Here is a 25,139-nt window from a genome sequence, read left to right as displayed (position 1 = left end):
TGACATCGATAGTACTGAAATAACTAAATATTTTTCCTTCTTCGCCTCATAGACGCTTACAATCAATTACTTGGACCTCCCACAACAAGAATGTGTGAAGTTGTCTGCTGAGGTCCACTTTCCGAACGTTAAGTTTTCTTCAACCATTGTGGACTTTGGTTGCTTGCAAAACTGCTCGGAGATAAAGAGAAGGATAACAATGACCAACTGCTTTCAGCTGCCGGTGTGCTACAACTGGGCTTTTATGGAGTACCAAAAACGCCCTCGTAGGAGGTATGAGGGTTGGTGTTTTGAGTGAAAACATCCTCTGTTTTCTGTTGTACTGTAAACATTTCAACTATCTACTATCATAACTTTAGCCGTGAAAGGTGATAAGTGGTGAGTTGCAGAGTTTATACCCATGTACAGTCTAAAATGTTTACATGCATCCATTCATCATTATTGTCATATTAATAAGACCTTTTAATGCGTTTTTTTTTCCAGGGTGAAGCAATATTTGACCAATATATCTTAAGTGTTTGCTTTTTTATTCAACTTGTGGCACTCCTGAGGTGTCTTCTTTGATGGCAACCTGCGGGTCGTCTGGATCGTTGGTTGTATCGTCTCTCATTTTACTCCTGACAATATTTCATAGATTCTCTATAGAGATCAGGTCAGGCTAGTTTGCTGCCCACTCAAACTTATTAATAGGTGGCTGAGTTGAGTTTGGAGTTCAGAAAATGTCAGGAGATTACATGGCACCATAACTGTGAAAACTTGACATTGACTTGTGTTAGCAGTTAAGTAGTTGGCTGTAACACCACATGTTGCATAACGTTTATACGATGATGTAATGTTTTATGACATTGGGTTTGCTTCATGTGTAGGCTATGATCATCAAAATTACAGGAGAAACGAAGGCTTGAAATTTTCACTGTGTGTACTGAATCTGTCTGAGTCACACTTTTTCATGTGTGACAAACTGTTGAGGTTTTTCAAGTTTTTTAGCTGCACCTGCAGCTTTCTTTTGTTATTGTTATAGCTGCTATATACAAATACATGGTAAATGTAAGTTTATCTGTAGGATCTACTTGTTTTTGGAACCAGAACATCTTTTAGTTAGTTACTGAAAAGATGAGATTCCATGCATTAAAACTGTCCACTGGGATGCTTCAGTACCAAGCTATACATTTAACCTCACTGAACTGAACTGAACAAAGCCATTATAAATTCTCTGGGGAAGACACATTTACTGATGGTGTGCTTTATAAACTTTACAGTGTGCCTCTTTCAGGCCTCTGCTTTGGCTCTTCTGGAATAAACTGTGAATACTGTAGTAGTCTACTTGTGGCCTTGAACCAAATAACTAATAGCTCTGCAATATGTATCACCCTCAATCAGCCATTTCCCCTCAACCTCTTCCATCTATTGGTATTCGTTCGTTTCCGTCTTTCCCTTTCTTCTCCTCGCAGGGCTTTACGTTGCTTATTTCTCTCTTTTTTTTCTTTCCCTCTCTCTTCTCTGCCTCTGTCTCTCTTTAATACTTTAACCTCATCCAATCCCTTTTCTCCTACCCCCCTTTCCCTCTCTTAAAAACCATCCTCGCAGGTTGTCATGCCAATTAAATGTAGACCTCACCTCTGTAAAATCTCTTTCTCTCACACAAAACCTGCGTTATCTTGCCATGTTCAGCTAATTACATCACTATCAGTAATTACACCGCAGTCCTCTGAGATGGGATCGTCTGTAAGGCAAACTCTTTTATCCGAGCAACATATATATGCAGTATAGCACATATAGATCCTGCAGTGTGTCCATCTGGAAAACCTTCAGCAAGACAGAACAAGAAAACATACTTTTTGTCTATTTTTAATGTGTGAGATATCAGATTACTGATATGACTGGCTAATCAGTGAAACAAGTAACTTAAGGAAGCACCATGCTAAAGCCAGTGTGTTCAGGGGAACCAAGGGTCTTCATCTCCAGTCCATAAAGGACATTTTGGGCCATCCAGGTCCTACAACTTTTAGATGTGTCCCTGGTCCAACACACCTGAATCAAAAGGCTGAATTGCCTCCTCAGTATGAAGTGAGGTTCTCCAGAGTCCTGCTAATGACCTGATTATTTGACTCAGACGAATTGAAGCAGAGACGCAGCTTATGGTTGCAGAACACTTGAGGACTATAGTGTAAGACCCCTGATGTAAATAAACTGTTTTGCTGCCAGAATTTGCAGATTTATTCCATTTTTGACTTGCATGAAAAAGCAGTAGAAAGAAAAACAATATTTTCTTATAAGTGGCTACATATAGTCTTAATCTTGTAAATGTCCCAAAGCTTTTGCTGAGCTCTATGGGAAAAGTGAACTGCATTGTATTTCAAGCAATGCCCCTTTAGTCATACAATCTCAGTAGCATTCTGTGAAAGCATGCCATTGAGAAAGCAGAACCCATGATGTCAAGAATATGACTTGTATGATTCGTAATGACAAAATAATCAACAAATTCTGGTCACTAGATGATATATCAGTGCATAACTAAAATACACTAACCTTTTTCTGCATAAACATATTTAACTGTACAATCATTGATGTGGATGAAGCTAATTTCACAGGAATGCTTTAATTACAAATATTAAATCCTCCAGGTATTCCAGAGCAAAACTTTGACAATAGTAATGCATTCAAAGTCTTGCAACCCTTTGAGTCAGTAGGATACAATGTAAATGTGACGGAGGGTCCCAGATGTTTTTTTTTTTGTTTTTTTTTAACTGATATCACGCAAAAATGTGACATACTTTTCTCTAATATGTGACTGCCAATCCAGAAATGAGGCTGGAGCAACAGTCTTCTTTTTTTTACTATCTGAGCTGAAACAACAGCACTGCCACGGTCTTTGGCAGTTTTAGAACATTGTGCGCACGCACACACACACACACGCACACACACACACACACACACACACACACACACACACACGCTTTTAACAGCAGTAATGTAGCCACTCTTTAGTGATTTGATATATAGTTTTTCCTGGCGAGCTTTAAGAAGGCCTCAATTGCTGCATCTCTTTCATTCTCATCCATGTTTATTCAGCACTTCATTGCAATCTATCCTGACCTGTTTCCTTCTGCCTGCCTATTAAAATTCCCCTTAATTATAGAACACTCTGTTTAATTAACTTGATGGATGCATCCAGCGTGATCCCACAGGGAATAAAAGACGAGAGTACTAAAAGAAAATGAGTCTGAGTTCTTTGGGATGTGAGAGCTTACCGTTTTCTCCTCCGTTTGAGTATTGCATTATCTGTGAATGGAAGGAAAGAGATTGCTCAAACTTATCTTTCTTCAAATGTTGAATTTCCAGTTTACTAAGGAGAAAAATGATTATTTTTGCTAAATGGGTATTTTAAAATCCTTCTCCCCTCACAGAAAATCAGAAGTGGCAAAATTATCATTTAAGCGTCGAGAGAGTGAGACTGAAACTTCTCCGTTGCCTGTGTGCCTCAGTCTTGAAGCAGATGACCAGAGCAGCATACTACATCCTGTGAATGTGGAAGAGGTTAGGCATATGTGGACTTGTCGCCAATCAGGGTTTTTCAAAAGGCTATTAACAACTTTTCCTCAATTATTTCTGCTGTTGAGTTGAAAAATGTGCATTATCCACACCTGTATACTGAAATAAGCCTCAAAGTAGAGAGTTGCCTCCTTTGTCAGAAAGCAGATAATTACCCTGCCAATTGTAGGACTTTTATTTTTAGAGCAATTTATCATAACTGAAAAAATGTGAATCTAGCTACATTTTATGCGACTTTTTATACATTTTATACATTTATTTAGCATCCTGGGACTTATATTTTGAAAGATAGGGGTTATAATACTCATCTGGTCCATTTATTTCTTACTAAATATGAGAGTTGATGACTGGTGATCAAATATCAAAATGTGTCTCAATAACTTCAATTCTAATGCCAGATGTGAGCGGTCATACTGACTCATAGGCTGTGTGAATGAGCCAGAATTCATGTTAATGCAACTCTAAACTTTATCTGAGCTCATTTATGGTGAAGACTTGCATCTCCCACTGATGTTCTACTGTTTTATTTTTTCGCATAGGTTTTTGACATCTTACCAGTGTGTGGCGTATTGCAACCTCAAGAAGAGCAGCTTGTCACTTTCTCTTTCTTTGGTCATGAGAACGTCAGGAGAGAGGTGGTGGCTCAGTGCCATGTTGAAGATGGACCAACATATGAAGTCCAACTCAGAGGAGAAGCTTCAGCAATCTCTTACAGTCTTGAGTCTTCCCATCTTGACTTCGGCTCTCGGGTATGTAAAATTGTGGAGTTTAGATTTTTTTTTTTTTTTTTCCTGGCAATGACGTTTTACACTACACACTTTAGAAGAGAATTTTTTACTTTACTTTAAGTTGCTTCTCATAAATACTGGAAACTGTCAGAGTTTAGGAGATGAATTAACAACAGAGGTTTCCCACATGGTCTGGACCGGTTCTCCAACCAGCTGATGAACATGAAGTGATCCCATCCAGCGATGTTTTTCATATTTCTAACCATTGCACATTGACCTCACAAATAGAGAGAAGTCTGGAAGCACTCTCATGAGTTGTACATCTCATAAAAGTTTAAACTTCAGTTTTGCTGCACGTCAATCAAGAATGAACCATCTTATAACTTGAAACGCAACACCTGAAGGATCAAGTTATTTCCATTATTTTGTTATGCTTTGCTTTTTATATTCTTTTGCATCTGTTTGCTACATCGATGTGTTATGTGTTGCCCAAAGCCAATTTACTGTTTGGAGATGTTGATAAGATGATACATAGTGCAATACAACCTGGTGATGCTGACCCTATTAAAGGGTGTAAGACTGATTTGTGTGATTTCTTTGAGTTTACCCAGCTCATGCAGTGTAATATTATTGCTACAGTACCTTGCAAAAGTATTCCTACCACTTGAACTTTTGAATGTTTTGTCACTTTACAACCACAAACTTTAATATAGTCCATTGGGATTGTATGTGGAATAATAAATATCAAATAACTCTAAAGTTATTTGATATTTTAAAAAAAATGCAAGGTTTCCAGCTTTTTTACAAATATAAATTAATATTCATCAGTTCAATTAATGTAGTTATATAGATTTTCTACAGGGGAAACTAGATGAGTTGCTAACTTTAAATGCCACAGTCTTCAATCAGTTTTCCACACTTTTGGCTTGTTCACTTGCACCTTGTCTTTACGTATGCAGGCCACTGGGACTTGTTATCATTGATATTCAAAACAAGGACACATTGATTTTTTTTTATTTAGGTGAAAAAGCGATTCAGCAGAACAACAAGGCTCTGTTCATGTGATCTTCAAGCTATAATGTCTTAATTTCCTTTCTCCTTCTTCCAGCTCTTTCACTGTGTCAGTGAAGTTGAAATGTGTGTTAGGAATACCGGCAAAGTGGACTTTGACTTCAACGTCACATACTTTCCAAATGCAAAGGAGAACGAAGGGGTCGATAAAGGAGACGGAGTGCTGATTAAGGCAGATGATGACGACGGAGATGGACAGCAATTAAAAGGAAAAGGTCAACAACACGAGAGGCTGAAGATCAGACCTGGGTGGCCCGTAATTATTCCATCTGTGGTGAGTCAATCATAATAAAATCTCCTGTGTGAATTTTTCCTGGTGTGATTTTAGTTTATCACTTAACATTCTTTTTGTGTTGCTAGGGTCACATTAGTGCTGGTTCAGAGAAGCACCTGCGTGTACTTTACCTGCCTGGCATCCCTGAAGTGTTTAAGAAGCAGTTTCAGCTCCAGGTGGCTTTCTTACCTCCCCAGGAGGTCACGCTAACCGGGGTGGGAGTGTTCCCAAGAATCCGACTGAATTTGCCACGAAACTTGTGTATGTTCCCACCTGCACTCAGACGGTCACAGGTTCTGCCAAAAGAAGTACATTATATTACTCATTATGATCACCTCCCCGCCGACACACGCTCATACAGCATCTAAATGTTGTGAAATCTTCCAGTTGACTGCATTTGGGATAATATTATCCCAAATAGTCACTTGGAGTAATTTCGTTGTTCTCTTGCAGCAGAGCAGTGCTACAGAGATGTGGTGCAGCAGGCCCAAGAAGCTGTGAGAGCACAGAGTGTCAGTAAGGAGGTTGCACTTGGAGGAGGAGCTGGGCAACAGCCTAATCATGGACCAATGGTCAGTAAATACAAAATGGATATAAAATACTTGCTTACTTATGTAGGAAAATCTGTATAGTTTATATAGTTTTATGCAAACAGTTTCTTAGAAGTTTAAATGTATTGTCCTTTAACAATATTACTCATTTATTATCATAAATCATAATGATTATAAAGTGAGGTTGTTTATTTTATGATAATAAAGAACTTCAGAACTTTAGAATTTTTCTCTAAAGCTCATCCTATACAAAAATGAATTTTCTAATAAAAAACAAGCATGTTATGGCCTTTTATCAAAAACACATTTGCCTCTTCTAAAGGATGTTTTAAACAAACAGTTTATTGTAATTTATTAAGTTTTAAAATAAATAAATAAAAAAAAATTGGTAGTTTTGATTTAGAAAGGAAGAATGACAAAAGAAATTAAATGGATAGTAAAAAAGAGGACAAAGTGAAATTCTGGTAATATATCCAAAAAACATTCCCTGTCTGATCAATCTAACCTCAAGCATATGAGGGAATATTGCATTTATAAACCACATTGAAATGCAGTTCAATGGCAAACAGTTGTCCATTAAATATTTAAAACAGGAAAAAGAAAAAACAAGCAAGTAAAAGTGAAAATAGAACAAACATGCAAGAAGATGTAACCTATACATACCATGGACAAGTAAAATACAAAAGAATGTGCAGGCTGGAAACATAAAGGTCTCAGGTTTTAGCAGATATCTGAAGACATTATTGGGAGAATAACTATACTTTCTGTTTCTCAATGAAAAACCATTGCCACTTCCTTCTTTTACTCATTTATATGCTTTAACAAATTAGTAATAAAAAAAAGGCAAACAGCAAAATTGTAATCTGATGTGTTTTTTTCCCCCATTTTGTCATGCTCTGATGTTTTCATTTTTCTTTTCTCCCTTTCTGTAGAGTGAAGAGCTGATCCAAATGGAGGTTGAGAGACTGCTAGTGAAAGACGATGCCCATGTGCCTTACAGGCCGTGGGAGCTCAGTGACTCACAAAGTTCTCTCTCACAGTGGCAGGAGTTACACAAGTAAGTTGAAACAAAACTCTAGTTTTAAAGATGGTCTTGACTTAGAATTTAGCTTAAATTGATTACTCTAAACAAGTTAAATTAGAGTTTTATGTGAATGATTTTTTTATGGTCTGTTATATTAAACAAATCCTAATCATTAGTCTGTAAAAGTTTAGTAAGTTTCTGTTTTATTCTTTTGCCAGTTTCAAGCTTCCACCATATGTGCTGGATTTTGGTGTGGTGTTTCCAGGCAAAATCTTCAGTCAGACAGTGAAGATCTTAAACAATGGGCCAATACCAGTGTCCTTCCGTGCCTACCGCAAACATCTAGCAGGCACAGGTGACACAAGCACAGTTCTGCCTTCCTTTCTTTATATTAATTATTATTATTATTTCTTTTTATTTTTATTTTTTGCTGTGATGATGAGTCTTTTTTTTTTATTATGGAGTCATGTGAGGGAAGTGAGGCTTATTTTGGACCATACAGCTACTTGAAAAAAAAAAATATTTTTAATAAAAACAGCAATGTAACTTGGAAAGGATTGTAAAAGCAATAATGGTGCAAGTGAGATTTAATATTGTCTTTCACAGGCTTCACAGCAGAATTTAAAAACATAAGGAACCTTCCCAGTGGTGAAAGCCACACTTTTACAATTACGTTTGATTATCTCTCTGCCAAAGGAAAGATGGGGCAGACAAGCGTCATTCTGCCAATACAGGTGTCCTCAAGAAATCCCAATTATTATGATTAATTATTATGATTATGATTAAGTTTAACGTTACTCTGTTATTTGTCTGCTAATTCTGCCAACCATTGGAGGATTGCTAACTTATGATGTTCTTGGTTGGTTTTAAAGCTCACCGATGGTCCAGTGGTGCAGGTGGAGTTGTGTGCAAACATTTCTCTTCCAGCAGTCACTACCTCAAGCGATCTGCTGCTTTTTGACAAAGTGCAGTGTGGCATGTGTCAGGTAAAAGAACATCCATTCGCCCACAGATTACCTTTGACATCCTGAAAAAGAACATTTATGATGACATACAGTGCCTTGTCAAAGTATTCATACTTAGTCACATTACAACCACTAACTTTCATCAGTTTCATTTGGAGTGAGTTGCACTAGATTTTATCCAGGGGCATCTCAAAAAATGAGCATGAGAAAAATACACGCCACACACGGCAGAATTCTATTTGTATTTTTTTTTTAAGTAATGTATAATTGACCTCCCCTTTCACAGTTTTGAAACACTATGTGCAAGTCCATAGTATAAAATCTAAATAAATACACTTAAGTTTGTTTTTGCACATAAACAAAACATAAAAACTTTTTGAGGCACGGTAAAGATTTCAGACGTCCAAAAACAGCTAATCCTTCGTAGATATAGCCGGGATGCACTGGCTAACATATCTTTTCTAACTCTATAAACTGAATACCACTTAATTATAGATTTAAATATGATTTGTTTTTGGAAGAATGCAAAAGAAAAGTAAAAGTTCAAAGTCTCAGTTACAGAATTTGTTGCATATGAATGAGCAGCACTAACAAGGTAACTCCATGTTGCCTCACTATCGTGGCATCTTGTAATTTAGTTTAACATCAGGATGACAGAGTTGCAAAGAGTCAACATTCTCAGAAATACTCAAGCCTTGGATGACAATATGTTCAACTGATAATAATCCTCAGCTGGTTGAGCATTTGACTTAAAGCTCTGCTTTAAGTCAAATGCTGATTAATTGTTATAGGTAGGTCTCAAATCATTTTTTTTTTTTTGGCAAAACTAGTCACTAGAAATGTTTTTTCTCAGATTCAAAAGGTGCAGCTGAAAAACTGTGAGGCTGTACAATGTCATTGGAGGATAACTGAAGAAATAAAACCTCTCAAAAAGGTGCGACTTTTTAATTAATTTTTTATTTTTATTATTCTTTCTCCACTAATTGTTGTTTAATAATAACCAGCTATGAGCAATTCTCTTTGACTTGATATTAAAGTTGTTTCTGAAAATGTTTGGTTAGTGTTTGACATGTTGCATGATATTTTTTTCTTGTTCATAAGCTCCTAATGAATGTAAATATACTTGCAGCATCATCAGAAGCCTTCATCGATATTCCAGGTGTTTCCCTCCTGTGGTGTGCTGGACCCTGACAAATCTGTGACCGTCCACGTCAAGTTCTACCCTACTGAGGCGGTAGAGATTATGTTAATTTTATGATCTTCTTTTTCAAATGAAACCAACACTCTTGTTTAAGCAACAACAAGTGTAACAGGACTAATATGCGAATGTTTGAAAACTGTTTTTGTTTTCCAGGGTTCATACAACAGACGGTTGGTGGTCCATGTTGCAGACAGCACCGAGCAGGTCTTCATTACAGCTAAGGGTCAAGCTGAGGAATCTCTCCTCAAGTTCTGCCCATCTGTGCTGGAGCTCGTACCTTGTCTTCCTTTTAGCACGGAATCTAAATCTGAAGTCACAGTGAAAAACATCTCCTCCTTTCCCATCGAGTTTTACTGCCTTGAGTTTGACACACAGTACATCAAGGAAGAAGAGGTAGCTTTGTTTAAAGATTTAGAAACAATATGTCTGATGTATCGATTGAAAAGTAATGTTATGGTTTATAGTACTCTGTATATCTATCCAATCTAACCAGAATTTGATGCTAAAGGTTTTTACTTTCTAAAGTTAAACCAGCTAAGGCTTGGTTGGTCTTTCAGCTTTGCTGTGGTCCTTCCAGACTGATTCATTGCTGGTAGATCTTTTCAGAAATGCCTTCAACTGTGTGACATACATAACTCCCTCCCAGTAGAAAAACAACCACAAAACAGGCCACCACTGCAGTACTGTGGTCTCCTGACCATCACAATTAACGGTAGGCAGACTCGGCACACACTTAAAAGCTTCCCCCTTTTCCTTCAGCTGTCAATGAGGCTATTCTAGTTTAATCAGATCACTCTACATGACTTTAAACAGTAAGGTCCTCTTCCCTGAGTGCATTTGCAAACTACTAATTGATTTTTTTACGCTTAGATTTAGAGCAATGAGTAATTTCAGAATTTTTTTTTGTCTCATTTCCCATCAAAAACAAAATCTGTGATTGAATAAAAGTAATTTTATATCTTAATCTGCCAGGTGTCTAAATAATTTAGCCTAAAACATATAAAACCAAACTAAAACTCAGAACCAGAAGCAATGTCCCCCTTTTTAACCATTCTTCATATAGGTTTTGTTTTTCTCTCTCTCTTTTTTCCCTTTAAGATCCTGCGGGCTATACCGGAATATGATGAGAACAACATGCTGCTGCTTCCCCCAAGGGTACCTGGAAAGGGCCTTCCTGTGGAGCTGAATGAATATTGTACTCGGCTAAATGATGATGGTAACTTTACTAAAACGGTAATTCTTAGCAGATTGCAGTCTTTGTTTTAATGCTTGCAAAATAGTTGTTTTTGCTCATCTACAGAGCTGAATGAAGTCATAGAGGAAGATGAATCAAAGAAAAGTGGCACAGTAAAGGATGAGGAGAAATCAAAACCAAGTGATGGTCCAGACCTCTCTACTGCGAAATCGGATGACTTTTGTAAGCAGCAGAAGGGCCATACAAAAGAGCGCAACAAAAAAGGGTGTTTTATTCACTGTTAATTTTTTATTATTGTGTCTGCATTTAGTTTTTTCAAAATTGACCAAAGAGGGAATCAGTCTGGGAAAGTTGGAGTTGACTCCTGTGGTCAGAGCGATCGCCCGCTATATGGATCTGGACGTTTCCCTACAAACAGTACAACACAGAGGAATTGCCATCATTGTATACGGAGCCCCTATGACAGGTAAAAATGCACATCTTTATCTGCCCTTTCAAAGTAAAATTGATTTAACTATAACTTTTTTTTTTTTAATCTGAACTTGTTTTTCAGATAAACACAACTTGGCAGAGGCTCTGGCGAATCACTATGGGACAGCGTGCTTGACCATTGATGGTGTGGTCACAGATGCACTTCAAAATGGCACTTCTCCAGTAAGCCTCAAAGTAAGGCAGCTTTATGATACTGCGCTTGCTGAATATGAACAAAAACGGGGTCCAGAAGCTGGTAAGCCTAAAATTTCACTCAAGCAGTTTAAAAATAAGATTTAATTCAACTCGTCACCAAAAAACAAGAAAACCTGTCACATTTTTTTCTAGCCAAGTTCACTGACGAAAAGATGCAAACGAAACATGCCGCATATCCTGAAAACCCAGTTCAGCGTGTAACTCCAGTTGGTACTGTGGAAGTTCCCTTGGACTATCCAGAAAAGCACCACCCTAGAAATCCCAGTTCATTTCACCACCATAAGTCAGAATTCTCAGTAAGAGAAACCAGTGTGGTACATGTAGTGCCGTTTTTCTACTCAAATCCTCTGTGTAACCCTTATTCATCATAGTGTAGAATCTTTGATGCACATATTAATTCACACACAGTCTACCTGCTGACATACCTTTGTTGTTGCAGAAAGGGAATTTGCAGCCATTCCGTTTCTTCCCATCTGAAAGCCTGGTTTCTGAAATCCTTTTGGAACGTTTTCAGGTACAGTAAACTTGAGCAACATACCCAAGAATCTTATTAAGAAGACACTAAATATTTAAGATAAGACAAACTTTAAATTAAAACATAACTGAAATTGCACAATCAAACAGATAGTTGCTGGTTACAGCACTCGGGGACACTGCCTGAAAATCAAGTCTAAATGATGATTCATCCATTTATAGACAATAATTATCAGTAGGTTTTTGTTTGCTCGGTCTTGTATTGTTGTGGAGGAGTTTTAGCCTATGCTTTGCAACATGATTTGCCTTCTTTGAGATTTGCAGACACATTCTTGCACAGCTCTTTTAGGGTTCCGCAGCAGCATTTCTATTTAAACACCTTAATTTTTTTTGATGTAGATATCCTGCTGTGTTTGGAACCATTTTCAAGTTGCTGACTTGATTTAGGCCAGTCTTAAGCTTTCAGACTGATGCCTTCAATTTAATCTATCTCAACTTTGCTCATATTTGCTCAAAGGACGTGACTCCAGAACTTTTTTTTTTTTTTTTTTTAGTTTAGAGATAAATCTTGCTTTTACAGAAGATTTCACATTTATGATGTTCACTTAATTAATAGCAATCAACTGCGAGAAACCCCTTTGTGCTTCTTCACCACAAAGTGGTATGGTCTTAGTTTTTCCACACAATGCTTCTGGATGTTCTGTTTTTGGTAATTAAGTGCATTAAAATTTCACAATTGAATTTGTCAAGGTGGTAGCTATCAAAGGCAATATTCACCATACAATAAGAATGCCAACCTGATTTTTTTGTCTTTTACCCCAAATCTTATAGCTAAAATATTACAATTGACCCTTTTATCTGAACCGGATTTGCGTATCATTGAAAAAAGAAAAGCAAATCAGCATTGCTCTATTATTCTTTATTCACAGTTAAATGATTGTCAACGTGGAGTAGTCATCAGTGGCCTGGAGTCTATTTACACCCACTCTCTACCAAGCTCACTTCAAGCTGTGCTCAAAGCATTCTGTAACCGGAAGCACATCTATGTCGTCTACTTATTTGACACCTTCGATGCCCTGACAATACGTGAAGGACTACAAAGACAAGCTGAGGGTAAATTGTTTGCTGGGTCCCTCATAGTGTAGATATGTACATTTGTACGTTGTACTATAAGGTTAGAACATGCTTTTTTTTTTTTTTTTTGCGTTTCCTGCAGAAGCCTTGCAGAAAGAGATGGCTGAGAAGGAGGAGAGGTGGTTCTTTGAGATGGATCAGGAGATGTTCGATGCTTTGCCTGACGAACAGAAGGCTGGTATTACCCAGCGACACTTGCAGACACTTCGACTGAAAAAGCAGAGGTAATGATTTAACACGTGTAAAATCTTTCTTTTTGAGCTCTACTTCCTTAACTTATTATATTCTGTGTATTTTAAATTTTCATCTAGCCAAAGAAACAAGTCTTTCTACCTCGTTGAAACATTGTTTACAAACGTTTCATCAAGTTTTTGGTGTCAATCAAACAAACTGCAAGAAATAAGATTTTCTGTCCAAGGTATTGCAGTTGAACACCCATAAGTGCTTATTACCAAATTTTTTAAAGATTTGGTGCATTTGTAACATTCATTTGTCTTTACTAAAACTGACATGAATGAACAGTCCAAAGATGAAGTGATAATAAAACCGAAAAGCTGAAAAAGACCAGATCATTATTATTTCTTAAGTGTTGTCTCTGAATTACACCCAGAGTTCTTGAGGTATTGAAAAAAAAAATTGAGGTATTGCTCAAGTTCATTTGTGTGTGTAAAGACAGATGAGAAATTGCTTTCGTAACTAATGTATATCTAAAGAAATATTTAGCAAACCCTTTATGGACTTATCAGATGAAAGTGACTGTTGATTTGATGTTTTTCATAAGATAGCCAAAACCTCAGTTTCATTTAAATGTTGTCGATTGACCTAAAAAAGGTCAAAACTTGTAAAAACTACAACTTGCATTGTAATTGTCCACTGTTTGAGCCTCAGGTTTTTCATATACTGGCTTATTTTTGCTCTTGAAATCAAAAATTGAGAGTTTAAATGTAATGATGAATTGAATATAGTCCTCAACTTTGTAGAAATAAGGTGCCTTCTTGGTTCCTTTATTGTAGAAGGGACCTTGAGCTGAAGGCAAAGGAGGAGGAAGAAAGGAGGCTGCAAGAGGAGATTCTCAAGTCGAAAGAAAAGGAAAAGAAAAAGAAGAAAAAGGATGAAAAGTTAGAAACCACAGAAGTTCAGAAGACGAAAAACTCAGTAGAATTAAAGCAGGTGCTGGTGATATTTTCACTCATTCTTTCTAAATAAACATTCATATAAACGCCTGTAAATCAGCACAGTTACTCCCTCATCAGATTAATTTGTTTTATTTCCTTTTTGGTCAGCATAAACAATGTCCAAAAGATGTTCCTGGTGGCTGGTATCCTACGATTTTTATATTGGATAAACTGCAACGTTTTCAGGACCCAGGCACTAGATTTAGTTGTGTTTGACAGGGAACATACCAAAAATGTATGTTCTGTCCAGGCCCTGAGGACTGGAGTTTTTTTGGTGTGTCCTTGAATAATATTTTTTCCATCTTCCCATTTTCAGTGTCCTGTGGATGAAAGACGGATTGAGTTTGAAAAATTTGATCAGATCCATACAATGCTGGATCTTATCCTGCAGCAGTGGGACCGGGCCCAGGGCTTGCTCCTGGATTCTCGTTATGCTGAGGAAAATCTTCCAGGTTCAGATGAATTCATAGCAGAGAAAAGAGTAAATATGACTTTTATTTTTTATATAAAATTGGATCTGACAAGCGAAGCTATTTCTGTTTGTCATCCTTAGATTTAATCAGGCCGTTATTATACTGGAATAGTTAAAACGTTCTCAACTCTTTCAAAATGACACAACTTTGAAATTGAACCAACAGTAAAACAGTTTCTGGAAACGTATGAAATTTGATTTCTTTATTTATCACGTCTACATAGGTTTAGCAACGTATTTGTAATTCTCATCTCTGTTCCCTTTCAAGTGTTCTCTTTTTGTCTTTGTGTTTATCCTTACCTTCTTTGTTGTTAATTTCTTCTGCCCTTTGGTTGTTTCCTTTCTTGCCTCTATACTTCCTTAGCTTCTTTATTTTTTACCTTCCTTCCTTGTGTCCTTGCCTCCTCCTTCCTTCCTCTTTACTACCCTGTGCCGTACTGCACATTCCTTCCTTTCTTGTCTGTTTTTTTTCCTCCCTTGAATGGATTCTTATTTCCTTCCTTTTGTCCTTTTTAACTTCCTCGAAAATGTCTTTCCCTCTTTTGTCCTTTGTCTTTCCTTGTGTTTTCTTCCTCCCTTGTGTCCTTCATACCTCCACCTCTTGAATCGTCTTTCTTTCTTCTTTGTGTCCCACTTTACGTCCTTCTTCTCTCATATTCTAATTTTATTCTTTCGGTGTTGTTTTTTCCCCCACTGCAAAAATATTCGGCATAAATTCAGGGTGAACCTTGGTATTATATTCGTTCCATTAAAGGCATAGGAACTCTTCGAAAGCTGAAGAGAAATTTGTCAGAAATTTTGAAAAACAGAAATGTGGAGATTACAACAAACTAAAGCCAACATTCACATTTATCTTCACTCAGTATTCACACATGAGTAAGAGAACAAGGGGAGCCCCCATGAAGGCTCTCCAGAGAGCACCGGGCAGCATCCCTCACATTGTGACACATGTGACACAAAGTGGGAGTATCAGTTCCACAGACCTGCTTAATACCAGTGTACTTCCTTCTCTTGAAGAGGTAGGCATTTTTCATAGTTTTCAATAATTAGGTTGATTTCATATTCTAAATGGTTTCTTTCTTTCACCCTGTACAGGTAGAGGACGACTTGGGTTTAGGACCAAATGGCCCCCCGGTTGCTCCCCCAACCACTCTCTCTGTTGTTGCTTTTCCTAACTACAGGGAGCAACTTAAAGTTAATCAGACATGTTTCACCTTCCTGAATCCCTCTGAATGTGATGAGGATGATGAGAAGAAAGATCTAGAGGAATCCTCACATAAAAAAACTCCACAGGTCTTTTTTTATTTTTTTTCCCATCGGTATCCAAGACCTATTCAAGAAAAAAGTAAAGATAAAGATCCAACTGAAGGAGCATTCGTGTTATCTAAATTTTGATCATTCTAGTTTGTTTTGGCATTTGAAATTGTACATTCTGTGTGCTTAGGAAAGGGCCGCTAAACGTCACAAGGATTACAAGACCAAAGACAAAAAGGGCAAAGACACTCAAACACCCCCGAAAAAACATTTCAAGACGTTGAAATTGAAGAGTTCAGAGAGGTCCAATGCACTTTTATGCAGTTCCTCTTTTTCTATCCAGTCACTTCACAATTATTTAAGAGCAGTAGTTGTTCAGCTGTCTAATTGTGTTTGTGTAACTATGTGTAGTTTGACCACATATCGCTGGGTTGTACCTGCTGGCGGTGAGGTGCCTCTGAAGATCTGGTTCTACTCTGAATCACTCGGAGTTTTTGAACAGGTCTTCAACTTTGAGACAGTGGGGAGCCGCAAACTTTACCAACTCAAATGCAGAGGAATTTGCACCTATCCCTCCATCTCCACAGACTACCAGTCAGTATGCATTATTCAATCAAGTTGTGTGGGAAATTGAGGTTTTAATCATGCGGTGATTTAATTTCACTTCTCTGTACTCTGCTGCAAATGCTGTTAATTAGCTAATTGCGATTCTTTTTAATGTTTCAATCAATCAATCAATCACTTTGAATGCTACATCATTAATCTTTCCACAGGATTGTTTTTGCTCAGTCTAAGAAGGTACCACAAGAGAAAGAAGGCCTTCAGAAGACCTATGTAATCAAACCTGGTTACTTTGAGTTTGGGCCTTTACTTTGCAGCAAAACTAGAGACAGGTGAGAGACTGAACAGTTTCAAATAGGGTTGTTTCAGCTGATGTATTTTTAATGTCAGATTTCCATGATTGTCTTCAGGTATAAGAAAAACACATATCCAGAAAATTCTGAGAGGCTGGACATTTATAACGACTCTGGCATGGAGGCAGAGGTCGTGTTCAGTTTCCAACAAGACACTCAGGGCGCAACGTATCTGCTAGATCCCTCTACAATGACTCTCTCACCAGGACAGAAAGAAGTACTACTCAATGGAAATGATCTTAGTTGACTACATTAGATGATGCAACAAAAACACATGTATATGTAAATATTCTTTCTCTTCATCAGGTGCTGTCAGTCTATGCATATCCAACAAAACAGGGACAGATAAAAGACAGCATAATTTGTAATATCAAGGACAATCCTGAGCCTGTGACCATCCAAATCTCTTGCTGGGGCGTCCGACCAGAACTCGAGCTGGACAGCACCCATTTAAACTTCGGCAAGATTCTGCTGCACAAGTACGTAAAGAAACACAAACCTCTTCCTGCCTCGTTATGCTTTCCCTTCAAAAAAATATAATTCTGATGTATTTTAAAGAGGTTTTGAGAATTATTATTTTTTCTTTTTACATTAACCTAAGTTTTAATTTGTTTAAAATGTGTTGGAACATTAATCTCATTGAAAAAAGGTACAGTACACCAGATTTTACCTCTGGTCTAGCTGCAGATCTTAACACAAAATTATGAATTAAAAATAAATTCATAACACACATAAACACAGTTAGTTGGTTTATATTACTCACATTTTCTCTACAACCTTTATTCAACATTTTTTGATGTTTGAACACATATGCAACCCAACATAAAGCTGTGCATAATTGCAATATATTCGTTATTAAAAATGTAACCAATATAAATCGATAAGTCTGGTGAGAATTTGTATCCAGCCAAACTTTGCCAACACATTTTAGATGAAACTTTAATAAAAATGTATGCTGCAAGTGAAGATCCCTCTGAAAAAAGGCCCCCAGCAACATAATACCATCAGTGAGTTACACTGTGGGAATGGTGTGTTGAGGGTGGAGTGTCAGCTTTCTGCAAACACACTGGAGTTTCTGTTTTGGTCTAATTGAGCCTTGCTAGTGTCCCTCATGTGATTTATGTCAGTCTTACTTTCATGAGAAAATCCTGGGATACAGCACCTATAAAAAGTATTCTCCTGCTTGGATATTTATTCTTTTATTAGCAAATCGATCATGATCACCAAAATCTTTGCTTTTCACAAAAGAAAAAAAATACAGAAAAAAACATGTTAGAGTGAAAAACGGATTTATTCGAGATATTGACAATTGCATAAAAACATTTAATGTAAAATAAGTTGGTGCATATATGTTCACTTTAAAGTGACTGACCCAACTCAACAGAGTGTCAGCCAGTTGGTGCTAACAATCCCATAATGTGTGAAAGGGGGACAGCTGAGCGGTGATTTACTGTTAGGTGATTGTAGCATAAACACACACGTGTCTCGAAGGCCCATAAACTGGTTAATCGCCATTTCTGGCTACCATTACTGCATGAAGACAAAATATTATTTTAAAAATAAGTGTAAGGGGATGGATACAAAAATATCTCCCAATAATTGTGAATCTAATCTATAAAGACAACTTTTTTTCCTGTTGTGGGTTAGCAATTTTAAATTAACTATCCAAATTAGCTGCAGTATGATGATTTGAAAACAAATTGTCACTGTGATGAAGTCAAAACTGCATCTGCATACTCCGAACACTGCATTTTTTTCATCACACTTTTTTTTCTTTTTCCTACAGGAAAGACAGTCGTGGCATCATGATGGTTAACAAGACTGTTTTGCCACTATCTTGGATGCTTCAAGGCTTGGAAACCTTGGGTGACGAGTTTGTAGTGTTACAAGATCAAGGAGTCATCCAGCCAAACTCCTGTTGCCCTCTCTGTGTGGAGTTCAAGGCCAGGAAGCCAGTCGTTGTTAAGAAAATCTTGCGTCTCGAGGTAAAGTTGAAATTGCAGCTGGATGTACCTCACTATGTTGATCTATTGTACTGCAATAGCTGAACACCATCTGTGCTCATAAATTGTGATACACACATCAGGAGCATGGCTATCAATATCCCGCTTGGACTTTTGATCATTTCTATAAAGTTCTCTTTTTCACCACATCAAATGATTATGTAAAATACAACTATAACAAAATTGAAAACAGGAATTGAGTGCACAAGTTTATCTCCTCTAATAGAAATAGGACGAAATTTATATATATATATAAAAAAAAAACTGACTCAAATGTCACCACTAATATTAGGACAAATGCCCAGTAGCAGCTGTCTTCGAACTGCAGTGTTTTTTTTTTAGCTTTTCAATGCTTCTGGCACAAATCTGGTTGGACATTTCAATACCTTTCCTTGACAAAGTTAGTAGAGTTCATATAAGCCAATTGGGTGAATCTGACTTTTAATTGACTACAGATTTTTAGCAGTGTTGTAGTTGGGATCATTCCAGAAACCTAATCTTCCTTGTCTTCCTGTCCTACCCACCTGTTCCCCTTGTTACATCATAAGTTAACTGTCATTTACCAAATTGTTTTAAATATTAGTTTATTTTCATCATCCACACAGAGGCTTGGCGACGGCCAGACCTGTAGAGTTACATGAATTCATGTACAATTGAAACCAGAAGTTTACATACACCAAATAAAAATAAACATACACTTTTTTTTCTCACTGTCTGAATTTCAGTCAGATCAAACAGATTTTTGATCTGACTGAAAATTTTAATTATTTATTTTTTTTATTCTAACTAACTTAAAACAGGAGAAGTCTGGTCTGGTTTAATTTCTTACAGTGAGAAAAAAAAACATGTACACATCTTTTTATTCAGTGTATGTAAATATCTGGTTTCAACTGTATGAGTCTGAAAAAGACCAAGAAGGTGAGAGACATTATCCACAAAACTGTGACCAAACAATATGACTTTTATTAATTTTATAACAACTTCTGTTATATATTTGAACATGTATATTTTTTTATTCCTTGTGTAGTTGAAAAATCCACAATAAAGTAAGACATGCACACTCAATTCCTGTTTTTAAAAAGCTATTGAAATTGTTGTTTATTCCAGTTTTATGTGCATTATGAAAATGTGTGATTTTGCTCATATTTGATTAATTTTATTTTAGGTATACGATGTGGAGAAAATTATTGGAATCCTGCACACTGAAAACTTAACAATTCATGCTGAAGCCTATGATGTAGATCTGAAGATCGAACCAGGTACCAACTATAAAGCCCTAAACATATTATCAGTGTAACTCAAAAGACTGGCAGCAGTTCAGTGAAATTTAAGAAACATTAAAGTCAGTTTTTATTGTTTAATAAAACAATTTTCAGAAATAAGTGTTTTGCCAGGCATCCCAGCAAGATGCATTTTTTACTGACATAAATTTGTTCTAAAAGTATTACTGATTGCACTTTAAAAATTAGGTAACTTTATGTTATTAAAGATAATGTTTAAACAGTAATGATGACTTGGTTAATGTCAAGTTGTCATAAAGACATTTTGAATAATGTCAACTTTGTATTAAAAGTGTCATAATTTACCGAATGACTCTTTATGACAACAGTCATAACTATTCATGAAGAATTATTGATGTTCATGACATGTGTTATGTCATGTTTATGACAGTGTCATGTCAGTCTTATTCAACCCCCTTCAAATAAAGTGTTACCGGAAAATTTAAAAACAACATTTTAGTAAAGTTGTTTCTGTTTACATGGATCCACAAATTTGTTTTATGACATTACAATTTGACTCCATTTCCTTCTGTCCTAAAAGAACTAAAACAGCTGGAAAAAAGTGTTTCTCTAAATATATATATATATATATGTATATATAAGGAAGGAAAAGATAATGACATATTCCACTGTCAGCAACCAATCTGACCTCTGAGCTGCACTAAATTCTACAAAGGAGTAGGTCCTTTAACTCAGGATATTTCAGCTATTCTACATGGTTTAATACTGAAACACTGACATGATTTTCTGAAATAATACTAATGTCATCTTCCACACCTTTGCTTCTGTGACAGCTGCTAGTTTGGACTTTGGGATCCTTAGAGCCTTTGAAGAAAGCAAACAGCAGCTAAAGCTGACAAACAAAGGAAAATATGACTTAGCCTTCAAGTGAGCATGAATATTTTTCCTTTACTTCTTTGTTCTACATTTTATGTGTAATAAGTTTTATTCAACTGCAGGATTTTATTTGCTGCTTTTTGCTCTTGTTTTTAAGATTTACAATTCGCCCACCCAACCCAAAACTTAACACCACAGAGTCCATGTTCTCAGTGGCTCCACCAAGCGGTTCTCTGTCGGCCCGTGGGAAGTTGGCAGCAGCATTAGTTAGCTGCAAACCTGATAAGGAAGTCAATTTGAAAGAAGAACCCGTCATTATATGTCAGGTGTCTTTCAGTGCTCTCCAAGATGGATGTTACGTTCTTAAAAGTGGCACTTTTACCCTTTCACTTTCAGATTGTCTATTAGACCCAGGGAAAGTAAATACTCATAAGCTAATTTTCTTCTGCCTTAATACAGTATATTTAAGAATTTTACATGCAAAGGTTAGAATTTATTATGGAATTTCTTTTATTCACATAACGTCAAAATATATATAGAGGGTAAAATAAAAATATAAGTTAAGTGTCTTTAGGTTAGTTGCAGAAAAAACAGATACCTTTTGTAGCTATCAACGTCCTTCTGTGCAGGATCTTTGTCCTCTGTTCTTGGTATTGGTATCATTCATTAAAATGTTCTTGCAAGAACACGGCTTTAAATCATAGTCTGCAATTTTACAATAGTGTAGAGGTCAGGTCATAAGCTCAATGTCAATGTACTGTATTCATTGCAGCTCTGTTTAATTGTCTGACATGAACTTCCTGTTAGAATACTCACATTTGTCTAGGTTTTATTTGTGTAGTAGTTATTCAAGGCGACATTCTAGTGTTGGGAGGTACATTATATAAAATATTGTACATACCTAGATTTAGTATTCACTACAGCTGAAATTGAACTGAAACAAATAGAATGATTTTGCAAAGTTTTAATCAGCTCTACTGATTTAGAAAATTGCTTAAGAAATTCAGGTTTATGTAAACTGGAAGCAATTCTCTTACTTGTTAAATCTAAATCAGGGGTCTCCAACTTCAGTCCTTTAAAGCCAAAGTCCTTCAACTTTAGATTCATCTTTAAAACATCTAAACATCTGGCATTATGTCGGGTTTCTGAAGAACATATATTATTGATTTACTTTTAGACATATACAAGGGGAAAAAATGCATTATACTCCTTAATAGGTGAAAAAGGAACAAAGAATACACAGATATATACAGTGATATATGTACAAAAAGCTTAAGTTGAGAAGTTAGTTCAGCTCTAGGTAATATCTAAAGGTTTCTGAAAAGCGGCTGTTTTGGACGGAAGTTGTCCTCTGATTTAAAGCAACAGTTTGACTTAATATGTAACATCATCTTCTGCAGATAATTGAACCCAGCATTAAAGGAGGAGAAACCATAGCCAGCATAGACATCAAGATTTCGCTGCAGTCTGTTTTCTCCAGGTTACTGCTATTAATATTCATTTTTCTCTGACACTGAAGCATTATTGCATAACAAAAGCATGAAAACATAACTGCAGTAACTGTTGTTTGAATCTTTACTGAAGATGATCAAATTTCTGTTTGTGTCTTTGTAGATATAAAATAACACCTGCATGCAACATTGATTTTGGCCCACTGGCCTGTGGCTCCGACAAAACGCAGAGCTTCACAATAGATAACAACGGACTCTTCCCATTCCATTTCAGCCTAACTCGCATATTCTCAGAGTTTAGTAACAATATCAAGGTTGGGTAAGAATACAGATTTGCTAAGAAATGCATTGAATAGTGATAAATGTTTTGTTGTGTTCCTAGTATTTTATAGTATACACTAAACAAAAATATAACATTGTTTACATTACAAAAGCTAAAATATATGGAACTTCTAAAACTTTTGGACTTCTGTATATCTCATGCAACAAATTTTTTTTATAAAGTTGTATTTTGAGTATGAGACCATATGTTTGACCGACTCAGAACAGGCAGGACTCTCATAGTTGAAGTCTGTAGTCTTTAATGTATTTTTCTTGATAAGAGCGACTTCAGTATAAATGGTTTAGCCGTTAACTGTCCAACACAGATCTCAATTTAATTGTTTAATAGCTCATAAAATTTTACTCTAGGTTTATTCCAAACTATTCCATTGAACAATTTTTAATGTTCAATGGAATAGTTTTTAATCCTGTCTTTAATCCTGAGTTTAGAGGACGACCTAGGGTGCCAGCAAGAGATTGTGGTTCATCAAAGTCCACCAGTGGCAATCTCGAAGCAAAACAAGATCATCACAGAGAATCAGGTTCTCGGGATGTAAGCAACTACTACCAGTTCTTTTTTTTTTTTAACAGACATCACGTGGTTTGCATCATGTACAATAGTTGTTTTGTCTTTTTGACCATTTTCCATATCTATAAAACGTAAAAGTACAAACTGCCATAATCGTGATTTGAGTTTGCTATTTGATGTTCATTTTCTTTTTTGGTCTTCTTCTGTTTTCTCATCTACTCTGCTTTCTACTCGAAATTTTCCCATACATACAGACTTCCCTCAACTTGGGCATTTTCTGCGTGTCTCCCTGCAATGGAAACGTGCAGCCTGCGACTCAGCAGCAGATAACCGTTGTCTGTTTGGCTGACCAGCTTGGCACTTGGAACCAGGGCCTGCTTATTGACATCGCTGGCCGTGACCCCTCAGAACAGCCTGAGGGTATCGTATACAGACTGTTAGCTGAGGTTTGCAAACCAGGTGAGAGATGAGTGTCCCTACATGACAAATCCAATGGTAAAATAATGCATGTGCATGATTCACATCTAAATGGAATAATTTCCAGCTGGCGAGTTGCATGATTAGGCATAAAATGAGCCTCTGTGGGAGACTTTAATGAGCCAACATGATGGGAGATTCATTTGTCAATAAAAGAGCTATTTGAAATAAAATAATCCAACACTTTAAAAATACAGTGTGTCCACCATAAATTGTAATGGGGTTTGTTTTAAAAGATAGAAAAGAAATCTGGGCACATAATTAACTGACTAAAAATAAAATGAACCAGAACTCAATTTGAAAATCTCTAAACGGGGAATGTGGTGAACTTGGAAGAAAATATTCTAATATCTAAAACTCGTTACAAAATATAACTGGAATTGTACATAAAAGAATGACCCAACCTTATCTGACCAATAAAATATATTTTAAAAACGAAACAAGAAATATGTGTGTTAAGCATACATTTAATGATTCCTGTCAGAAATAAACACCAAACTAGGAATACACAACTTGGATGACTAAACTCAGCTATGATGACTCATAAAATACATCACGTTATATTGCATATATTGCAAGTACCCAAATCTCTAAGTTTAAGACTGACAAATGTTTTTTTTATTTATTTATTTATTTCTGTTCCGACATATTTTTCAAACTGTGTCCCTGTCAATCTGAATAGGGTAGCCAATCTTTTAAAGCAGCAGTATGTATTTTCCAAGTACATAGTGCCATTTTATAATCCAATCGAGTAACAATATTACCTTCAGTTGTTATAAAAATGCTATACATACCAAATATGACTTAAAAGAAATTTGACTTTGTAATGCCTTGAAATTGGGCTTGTGTCTTTTCTGCTCTTTCTGAAACTCCGTCCTCATGAAGTCATCACAACAGCGCTCCTCTGTTGACCCTTTGACAACGTTTTTACGGGTGTATCACTGAGAACTATCTCGTACAATGAGCTCAGCAGACTCCACCAGGTGTTTGCTAATTTCTCCTGGGTAGTCTGAGAGTGGACGATATGGGAGAGGGGTGATATGTGAGTTGCAATTCCTGTCTTGGTTGGACCTGTGCTTTCTTAACAAAAACTGGGAACAAAATAGAAATTACCCTCTGATCTGTTGGTTTAAAATTACACTGTTGTCTTAGAAATCATTGACTGCATCCAACAGCCTAAAGGCTGACACAAAAAAAAAAAGGCCTTGAACTATTGTAAACTGGAAATGTTACCTCAAAGAAAAGAAGTCGATTGCAAAACTGTCCCCACCTTTGAGTCAGCAGATTTTTCCAAAGCATTACTTTATTTCTCTCTTTTCGCACAGGCATCATGGTAGATCCGGAGTACATCTTTGAAGAACACTACTTGTGTCAGAACAGTGACCAGCTGTCCTCAGAGCAGTTTGCCAATGCTGAGTGCATTTTTGTCATAGATGAGAAAAAATTTATTTACAACAAAACTGTAGTGGGGAAAACCTCTAAAGCCCGCTTTAAACTCATCAACAACAACAAGGTCCCTTGTACAATTAACTTGGCCTTCAAATATACTGGAAGTAAGGTGAGACTTTTA

General features: G+C 36.5%; 1 protein-coding gene and 1 long non-coding RNA gene across 2 annotated transcripts in view; one reads left to right on the top strand and one right to left on the bottom strand.

Annotated features, from left to right (window-relative positions):
• The window catches only part of LOC148158002 (uncharacterized), a 277,765-nt gene that overhangs the window by 223,755 nt on the left and 28,871 nt on the right, over positions 1 to 25,139 (bottom strand). The window lies entirely within an intron of this gene.
• The window catches only part of LOC106926058 (axonemal central pair apparatus protein HYDIN-like), a 66,815-nt gene that overhangs the window by 24,078 nt on the left and 17,598 nt on the right, over positions 1 to 25,139 (top strand). Inside the window, exons 24-62 of the mRNA XM_088008277.1 lie at positions 53 to 273; positions 3,408 to 3,537; positions 4,092 to 4,301; positions 5,389 to 5,625; positions 5,712 to 5,886; positions 6,079 to 6,197; positions 7,109 to 7,233; positions 7,419 to 7,555; positions 7,807 to 7,934; positions 8,073 to 8,186; positions 9,019 to 9,099; positions 9,295 to 9,399; positions 9,520 to 9,759; positions 10,465 to 10,582; positions 10,667 to 10,783; positions 10,872 to 11,027; positions 11,115 to 11,288; positions 11,381 to 11,544; positions 11,688 to 11,762; positions 12,652 to 12,835; positions 12,939 to 13,080; positions 13,870 to 14,026; positions 14,348 to 14,512; positions 15,367 to 15,522; positions 15,599 to 15,796; positions 15,948 to 16,060; positions 16,169 to 16,351; positions 16,531 to 16,650; positions 16,729 to 16,888; positions 16,978 to 17,150; positions 18,458 to 18,656; positions 19,840 to 19,933; positions 20,749 to 20,842; positions 20,949 to 21,117; positions 22,192 to 22,271; positions 22,406 to 22,561; positions 23,014 to 23,116; positions 23,347 to 23,551; positions 24,895 to 25,127. Of these exons, the coding sequence (XP_087864403.1) occupies positions 53 to 273; positions 3,408 to 3,537; positions 4,092 to 4,301; positions 5,389 to 5,625; positions 5,712 to 5,886; positions 6,079 to 6,197; positions 7,109 to 7,233; positions 7,419 to 7,555; positions 7,807 to 7,934; positions 8,073 to 8,186; positions 9,019 to 9,099; positions 9,295 to 9,399; positions 9,520 to 9,759; positions 10,465 to 10,582; positions 10,667 to 10,783; positions 10,872 to 11,027; positions 11,115 to 11,288; positions 11,381 to 11,544; positions 11,688 to 11,762; positions 12,652 to 12,835; positions 12,939 to 13,080; positions 13,870 to 14,026; positions 14,348 to 14,512; positions 15,367 to 15,522; positions 15,599 to 15,796; positions 15,948 to 16,060; positions 16,169 to 16,351; positions 16,531 to 16,650; positions 16,729 to 16,888; positions 16,978 to 17,150; positions 18,458 to 18,656; positions 19,840 to 19,933; positions 20,749 to 20,842; positions 20,949 to 21,117; positions 22,192 to 22,271; positions 22,406 to 22,561; positions 23,014 to 23,116; positions 23,347 to 23,551; positions 24,895 to 25,127 (5,910 nt within the window). The remainder of the gene's footprint in view (positions 1 to 52; positions 274 to 3,407; positions 3,538 to 4,091; positions 4,302 to 5,388; positions 5,626 to 5,711; positions 5,887 to 6,078; positions 6,198 to 7,108; positions 7,234 to 7,418; positions 7,556 to 7,806; positions 7,935 to 8,072; positions 8,187 to 9,018; positions 9,100 to 9,294; positions 9,400 to 9,519; positions 9,760 to 10,464; positions 10,583 to 10,666; positions 10,784 to 10,871; positions 11,028 to 11,114; positions 11,289 to 11,380; positions 11,545 to 11,687; positions 11,763 to 12,651; positions 12,836 to 12,938; positions 13,081 to 13,869; positions 14,027 to 14,347; positions 14,513 to 15,366; positions 15,523 to 15,598; positions 15,797 to 15,947; positions 16,061 to 16,168; positions 16,352 to 16,530; positions 16,651 to 16,728; positions 16,889 to 16,977; positions 17,151 to 18,457; positions 18,657 to 19,839; positions 19,934 to 20,748; positions 20,843 to 20,948; positions 21,118 to 22,191; positions 22,272 to 22,405; positions 22,562 to 23,013; positions 23,117 to 23,346; positions 23,552 to 24,894; positions 25,128 to 25,139) is intronic.

Source organism: Poecilia mexicana, unplaced genomic scaffold, assembly GCF_051168715.1.
Source record: "Poecilia mexicana isolate PSO_F unplaced genomic scaffold, ASM5116871v1 scaffold_8, whole genome shotgun sequence".
In the NCBI taxonomy this organism is placed as follows: Eukaryota; Metazoa; Chordata; class Actinopteri; order Cyprinodontiformes; family Poeciliidae; genus Poecilia; species Poecilia mexicana.
Note: the sequence above shows the minus strand (reverse complement) of the source record. Positions and strands in the feature narration are given on the sequence as shown.